Source organism: Lygodium microphyllum, chromosome 27 (assembly GCF_053477565.2).
Source record: "Lygodium microphyllum isolate KBCC chromosome 27, Lygodium_microphyllum_v1.1.10, whole genome shotgun sequence".
In the NCBI taxonomy this organism is placed as follows: Eukaryota; Viridiplantae; Streptophyta; class Polypodiopsida; order Schizaeales; family Lygodiaceae; genus Lygodium; species Lygodium microphyllum.
In genome coordinates this window covers 17,753,287-17,762,222 of record NC_141161.1, presented here as the reverse complement: position 1 = coordinate 17,762,222, position 8,936 = coordinate 17,753,287, and the positions used below count along the sequence as shown (strand labels likewise).

At 41.4% G+C, this 8,936-nt stretch overlaps 1 protein-coding gene across 2 annotated transcripts; it reads left to right on the top strand.

Annotated features, from left to right (window-relative positions):
- The first annotated feature begins 2,852 nt into the window (after positions 1–2,852).
- LOC148012103 (pentatricopeptide repeat-containing protein At3g26782, mitochondrial-like) lies at positions 2,853–8,479 on the top strand. 2 transcript variants are annotated; one of them, XM_087668892.1, is made up of 3 exons: positions 2,853–3,000; positions 3,073–3,338; positions 4,049–8,479. In XM_087668892.1, exons 2-3 carry the CDS (start codon positions 3,137–3,139, stop codon positions 6,910–6,912), a joined length of 3,066 nt encoding a protein of 1,021 aa, XP_087525018.1. In that variant the 5' UTR covers positions 2,853–3,000; positions 3,073–3,136; the 3' UTR covers positions 6,913–8,479. The 2 variants fall into 2 exon arrangements, with proteins under 2 accessions (XP_087525018.1, XP_087525020.1); XM_087668894.1 differs by having other exon boundaries at positions 2,853–3,338.
- The last annotated feature ends 457 nt before the right edge of the window (positions 8,480–8,936 follow it).

The following is an 8,936-nucleotide window of genomic DNA, read 5'->3' as shown; positions in this document are numbered from 1 at the left end:
GGTAAATGAAGCTTGGGGGATATTGATCCCCATTAGTTACACTGCATGGGGACAATATAAGAATGGTCATAAAAGAATATTCCATTCTCTGCAAGCTCTGTCTTCTTTCTACCTTTGTACATCTTTCTCCAATCAAGCCATGCATCACATCAATCACATCAACAATAGACTCGACCTGTTGCCATTTCTCAAGATTAGAGGGATAGACATCTACAAGACAAATAAACAAATGTTATAATGGAAAACCTTAGACCAAGTTCAAGAAAAGAAAGACTTTAAGAATTAAATTCTTACAATTTGGTTTATGCATTGGAAGATTTGAACTTCTAGGTTCCAAATGTAGCTCTTTATGCATAAACACATGTTGCACCAGAACCACTTGTATACTATTCTTATTTACTCCAAGCTTAAAATCTCAGATTCTACCCTTCCAAGAAGAGATGAACAAGCTCTTATATCTTTGCCTTTTCCCATGTTTTGCCTCTTGCATGGCAATTCAACTACATTTGCTAATGATTGTAGGAATCCATCTTCCATCTTTTTGGAATGAGTTAAACATTGATATGGATGTGATTTGGAAGCTTGGACACCTTGTTGAAGGTCGAATTTCTGTATCCATGGCGCGCGCGTATGCGTACACGCACACACACACACACAGGACTAAGCTACCACAAAGGAGGGAAAACAAAGAGGGATAAAAGAAAGAAGGGAAAAAAATAAGTGCCAAGCTCTTTACTAATTTGAATCTAGATTAAACATATTATTATCATTAATCTAGATATATCATTAAATAAAAATGATTAGGATTGTATAACATTAATGCAAAGAATATCATAATCATGAATTTTCATCAAAACTGGTTGTCGCTATTGTCCCATTCCCTTATAGTGCTACCTCTAGATCTAGTCAACTAAAGGTTGACGAAAAAGTTCATTCGCTCTCTCTCTCTCTCTCTACTCCCAAAAATTACCTAAAGAAACTACTAAAGCCTTAATACATTGCATCATGATCCAACAAGTGAGAAAGAATATAGAAAAGCAAGAAATGGAAGGAAGAAACAATTAAGGGTTTGCACACTTACATTTAATGATGGTGCTAATAGAATGAGTAGAGCAAGGCAACTTTCGGGTTAAGGTATTTAATACCAATATCCTTTTGTTTGTTACTATGCATGTTTATATGACTATTGGTAAAATTTTAAAAATTTCATAGATATATGCATAAATACATATCAACGATCATATCAAGGGATATACCAATGCTTATACAAGTGGACATACCAATGATCAAACATTTTACCAATCATGTTAGAGTTGAACAATATTGGGATACTCCCCATTTGTTGTGATGGTAGTTCCCCTACCATGCAACCATCTTCTTAAAGTAGTAAACCACGTACGAGGGTTCTTGTGTTTGCCTCGGACACTTTTGTACATGAGAATATATTATATGGGGTATGCTTCACCTTTTGCGTGAGGCCACGCAAGTAAATAGATCATCATGCCTACCATTAGATGGATGAGAATAGCTTGAGTAAACTATGGTGGGCTTGAAAGGAATAAGGCAATGGATGAGGAAGAGGGACTTGTATGACATTGTGATAAATGATATAAAATATGTCAAGTAGAGATCAATGAGAAGTACAAAGAGTGATTTGTGTAAAGGAATGGAAGTGAAATAGGACATAAGAACGGCAAAGCCCACATATGTGAAATTGGATAGTAGGGTATGTGGATGAGTAGAGTAGAGACAAGTATACAAGATAGGAAAGAAGGATGAGTGGATAATTATGTGGGCCTGTATACATGTGTTGAGGAAACCAAAACATTAAGAAAGAAACACTCATGTGAAGGAGATCAAGCAACAACGGATTAATTAAGGGGTGCAAATTGGCGTAGAAGGGCAGTCGATATGCCCTCCTTTTATAGTCAACGAGCTCCCATTAGTAGATGGAAAAAGTCAAGGACAACCAGTGCTAAAAGGTCAAGAAAGTAGGGCATGCGATCTCAACGACATCACATATGAAGGATAATGCCCATCGGTTGCATTAGAAAAACAGATACCCACTTGGACATACCAAACTTTTGAAATCACAAATATTAAACCCCATGTGAATATGCTCTAAGTTCTCCACGGAGCTAGGTTTGGGTTAGGGCAATTATGGTGCAACTCACTTGAATAGAAAAGTTCCAAGGGAGAGTATTAAGTGTCACTCTATTGCACAAGAAGTTTTTGACATTTTCCCATGTGAAAAAAGTGTCTATTTTCCTTTGTTTTTCCCAATAGTATTCAACATCATGAGCTTCTCCTCAGGAGGCACCGCATACTTGCTAGATGTAGTTGGGGGCCTAGGCCATTGTGCATTGCAACAACCTCATGATCTTCTACAAGGGAGGGACCACATGTGGGCCCAGACGTTCCCCTACCCCCAATTGCACCTAGCTAGGTATGTGATCCCTTGCACAAGCCGAGGATATTGTCATAATTCACAATGTGTTGGCCCCCTTATTGAGACTAGGCATGAAAGGAGAACCATTTTTGAGTTCACATAAGCACACGTGACACTCTCTCTCATGAGTTTGATCGACTTATTACTTTTTTGGAGATAGGTCACATGCTAGTAAAGTCTACTTGCACGAGTCCATGGAGAAGAGATTACAGCATGTGTGATTGGCGAACTTTTAAACTATTGCAACCTATGAGTTAGCACTATGAGAGTAGATGGGAGTACTCCTCTTGGAGTTCACAAGAGTTATCAATTCGAGATTGGTTTATAAGCCCTTGTAACTTTTTTTTTTGTGTGTTGGAGTTCGCAAGAGTTATCAATTCGAGATTGGTTTATAAGGCCTTCTAACATTTTTTTTGTATGTTCTCTAAGCTCTCTCTTCCTTTTTGCATCTTCTCTCTTTGCGGACATGAAGTCCCCTCAGCACATTTGCAAGTCGATATACTCCGGCATGGCGGGGCTCTTATTACCGCATTGCTGCTGATGCTTCTTCTGTAATGTCGTATGCCCCCCCATACATACTTACACGTTTATATCCTTCTCATTATCATCATCATCATGTGCAGGAGGACATCACAGGCTAGCACTTCTCTCGACTAAACAACGCAACGGGAAGGTCCCAACCATAACATGCTGCCCTCTTTGCCTGTCGTGGGAAGCCAGTCGCAACCCCCTGGATGCATCGAAGTGGCGCTCCCGCACATGGAGCTCAATTTCCCTCAAGTGAATGGATTCATGCCAAGAATCGATGGCTTGAGCCTTCCCAACGCCACTACTTATCAGCAGCGCTGTCAATCAATGGCGCTTCTCCCCCATGGAAGCTTCATCTCAGGTTTTCTGCCTGAAACCCCTACTTTCGATGAGAGAGAGAGAGAGAGAGAGAGAGAGAGAGAGTGTGTGTGTGTGTGTGTGTGTGTGTGTGTGCAGCCATATGTGATGATTGTTTTCCACTTTTTGCGCTTTTGGGGCTGCTGGCATATTTGAATTATCCAGAATACGTTCATTTTTATTTCCCATTCCAGAGTGCACAGTCATATCGGCTGCTTGAGGATGGACATCGGTAGTTCAGCACCATACTGTGTGTGTGTGTGTGTGTGTGTGTGTGTGTGTGTGTGTGAGAGAGAGAGAGAGAGAGAGAGAGAGAGAGAGAGAGAGAGAGAGCCCATAATGCGCCATCTGTGTGCTTGTACACATTTTCTGAAAGAACTTCATCAACCACATCCGATCGTGCATGGATAAGGTCAAATAAATGATCAGGGCAAACAGTTTGGGTAGATTTCTACTCATTTTACCTAAAGCTCTGCTCACTCATCCTCTCAAGTCTCATTTATGTTTGAACGTGATCTAGCTTTTGTCGATACCTACCACATGCTTTGCATAAAATATGCACACACAGTATTGCCATGGAAATTGTAGTTGTCTTTGCATGATTCTGAACACTATACATCAGAATTACATAACGTCAGAAGAGAAGCAGAGGTCTGGTTGAAGTATGCAGTGAATCTACTCAGAGGAACTGAACCAACTGGTGTGGCTTAATAGGTGATCCAAAGGTTACACATTTCAAGCAAACGAATACTGAAGACTTCATGCAAATAGATACATGGAACAGCCGCGGCTGGATTCAAAACTTGTACCAGGATGAAGAACTCAATTCAAGAATTGGCAGTGATACAAAGAGGCAAACATCAATCCTGGATATTTGTATCTCTGATGGTTCAGAGATGTTGAGCATAGAGGAGACTTGTGATCTTTTTGATGAGGCTTGTGGGCTCCCTTCAGTTGATTCTTGCTTGAGCATTTTACAGAGATGTCGGCAACAGAAACATTTACCATATGCAAAGTGTGCATATGCACACATTTGCAACAATGGCCTGGAGTCCCTTACAACAGTTGGCAACTTCATCGTTCCAATGTTTGTGGAATGTGGAAGTATGTCTACTGCAAAGCAGGTGTTCAATACATTGTCCTATCGGAGTGAACACTCTTGGACTTCTCTCATGCTAGGCTGCATTGAAGAAGGAGAATTGTGGCAGTCATTCAACCTATATGAAGAAATGCAGAATGATCATGTAGAAGCAAAAAGCTACACGTTTGCAGTTCTTCTAAAAGGTTGTTCTAGTCTGAAAGATGTGCAAAGAGGCAGACAGATTCATTTTGATGTTGTCCTAAAGGGGATGGAAGGAGATCTTATTGTTGGTAACACTTTGATAAACTTCTATTGCAGATGTGGTTTACTTTCAGAAGCACACGAAATTTTTGCGGGATTGCCAGTTCAAGATGTTGTGTCTTGGACAACATTAATATCCGGGTATGCAGAATATGGACATGAGCAGAAAGTATTCAGCTTTCTAGAAGACATGCACTTGAATGGTGTCTCTTCAACTCTTGTGACGTTTACTTGCATTTTGAAAGCTTGCAGTAGCTTTGGAGCATTAGAGAAGGGCAGAGAAATACACACAGAAGTTACTCAAAAGTGGTTTCAGACCTCTCTTCCTGTTTCCAATTCAATTGTGGGTATGTATGCCAACTGTGCATCACTTTTTGAGGCACGAAAGGTTTTGGATGCAATGCTGAATCGAGATGTAGTTTCATGGACTGCACTCATTGCAGGATATGCAGAATATGGACCTGATCAAGAGGCTTTGCTATGTTATGAACAAATGAAGCTTGAGGATATACTTCCCAATGCTGTCACATATGCATGTGTTCTGAAAGCATGTGGACACGTAGGGGCATTACAGACTGGACAAGAAATGCACATAGAAATTGTACAAAAAGGGTATGAAAGAGATTTGTCTGTGAATAACAGCCTGGTTGGCATGTATGCCAGATGTGGTTCACTATTGGAGGCAAAGGAAATGTTTAACAAGCTTGTAATTCCAGATGTGGTGGCTTGGACTGCATTGGTTGCAGGCTATACAGAACATGGTTTGGCGCAGGAGGCACTGAGTTGTTTTGAACAGATGACTTCAGAGGGTGTTACCCCAGATGCATTCACATTTGCGTGTAGTTTAAAAGCTTGTGGATTGTCAGGAGACATTGAAAGGGGTCGACAGTTACATCTACAGGTTGCAGAAAGGGGGCTTTTGCAAGATCTTCCTGTCGGCAACACTTTGATTGATATGTATGTGAAGTGTGGATCACTTTTAGAGGCACATGAAGTGTTCGACAATTTGCCAGGTCGAAATATTGTGTCATGGACCACATTGATGGGAGGATATGCAGAAAATGGGCATGGTCAGAAAGTTTTTGATTGTTTTGAAAAGATGCAACAAGAGGGTATCATTCCAAATGAGGTCACATTTGCTTGTGTTTTTAGAGCCTGTGGCAATGCAGGAGCCTTGGAAAAGGGCAGAGAAATACACATGGAAATTATACCATATGGTTTGGAAAGAGACACTTCTGTTGCTAACAGCCTGATAGGGATGTATGGTAGATGTGGTTCTGTTTCAGAGGCAGAAGAAGTTTTCAGGAGACTGCCAGTCAAAGAAGTTGCATCATGGAGTTCAATGATTAAGTGCTATGGATTGAACCATGAGGGTAATTTGGCTGTACAATGTTTTGAAAGTATGCTAGAGCAAGGTTTGAAGCCAGATGCTGTTACATTGACATGCCTTCTCGCTGCCTGCAGCCATGCTAGTCTGGTAAAGAAGGGATGGAAGTATTTCAGAAAGATGATTGAATGCTTTAGCATAGAACCAGTGTCAGAACATTTCACATGCTTAGTTGGGCTTCTTTCAAGGGCAGGGCATTTGTACGAAGCTGAGAAGCTGATTGAAATGTTTTTCCCCTCTTCACAGCGAACATGGGCGGCTCTGCTTAGTGGTTGCAAGACTTATGGGGAAAAAGAGTTAGCAGAAAGATGCTTTGATCAGCTTGTCCACATAAATCCAGATGTTGCTGCTTGGTATGCACTCATGGGAGATATATATGCAAGTGCTGGTAAAAGGGATGACGCATTCAAGGTGGATCAGCTACGAAAACATGCAGGGGCTACAAAAAAGTCTGCCATTGCAACCATAGAGGTGAATAAGGAGCTGCATCAGTTTATGTTGGGCAGCCACCCAAGTGAGGAAGTGTCACTGATGTTGAACACCTTGAGTTTGCATATGAAAGATCAAGGCCATGTGCCAAACTTTGATCAGGTCCTGAGACCTGTCTCTGATGACGACAAGGAAGCAGCATTATGTGAACATGTCGAGAAGGTGGCCATTGCTTTTGGCATTCTCAACACATCAGCCGGAGAGACTCTTCGGGTGACAAAAAGTTTGAGGACGTGTAATGACTGTCATAATGCAACTAAGATCATATCCAAGGTTGAAAAACGTGAGATCATCCTCCGAGATGATTGTTGCATACATCGATTTAAAGATGGACTATGTTCTTGTGGTGATTTGTTCTGACACCATGTTGACAAGATACATGGTTTGTCTTTTCTCTTTTTACAGTGAAGTATTTAACAGACAAACAAAGGGAAATCTAATCAAAATTTTCTCAAGTCTCTACTGGCTGGTCATACAGAAATGTAAAGGAGTCCTGCAGTTTACACATTGTATGGCCGGATTTTCTACCAGCTGCAAGCTCAACTTCTGAGATAGCAGATTGCCACAAAACCTATGCTCTGGATAAATGTTAGACTCACCTGTTGAGCATGGTAAAATTGGAAATGCTATCAAGCATATTCAAGTGTGTGCTCTTGGGAATTCAAAAGCAGTTTCTTGGCAGAGTTGGGAGAAAACCATGCTTTCTACAAGTGCTAAGGGTAACGGGGCCATATTAGTGACAGCGAAGCTGTGGGGTTTCACATGCACTATTGAAATATCAAAATGCAAATTCCAGGATATGAGGAGCAGGAGTTCATGGTGATGCTGCAAAACAAATTATGTAGCTTGTGAGAGTGAATTGCAAGAGATGACGTAGAAATACTTCTCATGTTGAAGAAAACAGGGTGCTAGTATCAAGAGAGTCCTCTGCTTGAAAAAGTTTGCACACATGTGCAAATCCAGTCACTGGGTACGAACCAAGGTGCATTCAAATTTGTTCATGTCATCCCTCACAAGCTACTTCACCAGTGACCGAAGCCTGACATCACTGGGTTCTTGACTACTCTGTTTTGAGGCTCCAGTAGGGAGTCACAAGTCTATAATCAGCCCTTCTGCCCTAAGGGAAGAGTTTCATTACAGAAACTTTTACTTCTTTGTTCTCCTCTCATATACATACATTGTTCTATGGAGGGTGTATGCCTGACGTTGGGGTATTGCACCATGGAAGCCATGAGTGTAAGCAAGCTGTTCCTTCAACCCCTCTGCGAGGCTTACCCAGGTATCATACTGACATGCTGCAGCAGGGCCCCCCCTCCACCCCTGCCCCTATGCATGCAGTTAGTCTCCCTGTCCACCAAGTAACTGTTGGATATTGCACCATGGAAGCCATGATTGCTTTAATAAGCTGTTGCTCGAAGCCCTCTGCCAGGCTTACCCAGGTATTGACCAGGCTGCGGCACGGGCCTACTCCACCTGTCCCTATTACAGAAACTTTTTACTTCTTTGTCCTCTGATATACATACATTGTCCTATGGAGGGTGTATGCCTGATGTTGGGGTATTGCACCATGGAAGTCAGTGTAAACTGGCTGTTCCTTCAAGCCCTCTGCCAGGATTACCCAGGCATTGTATTGACATGCCGCAGCAGGGCCCCCCTCCACCCCTGACCCTATGAATGCAGTCAGCCTTCCTGTCCAGCAAGTAAGTTGTTGGTTATTGCCCCATGGAAGCCATGATTGCCTTAACAAGCTGTTGTTCCAAGCCCTGTGCCAGGCTCACTGCAGTCACCCCTCCTCCAATCAACCGTTCCCTCTGGCCTCTCTATTCTCCTCCCTTCCTTGGTTCCTGCCCCCACTATATGCTAATGAATTTCAAGCATGGAGATTGTGAATGTTTGGTGCCAATTCTATTCAATAATGTCTGTGCTATATATCAATAAGTGGAGCACTTAAACCAACCTAAGAAAGGTCTTAGTATTGTAGTGGTTGTGATTTCACCTTCGAATTATTACTCTAAAACTGTTGGCACTCTAGGAAGAATATTAGGGAGTAAAACAATTTTATGACATTAGATGACATGAAAACATGGAATTTTGATGCTGGTCAACCTAGGAAGTTGTAGAGCATGAAAATCAAACCAAACATATCCTAATGTTAGTCTGGGTAATTATGTCAAAACTAATTCTAACCTCCAAAAAAACTTGAGTTTCTATATGTTCCTGTCAAATGTGACTCGAATATCATGTTGTCAAAGTTTGATGATCTGCAGAACATTGACTGAGTGCAAAAAGATGGGATACTTGAGCTTTAAAAATTAATAGAATAGTGGCTGGAAAATATATGTTTATGCAATGTTCTAGAGTTTCAAAAATTTGACAATGTTGCT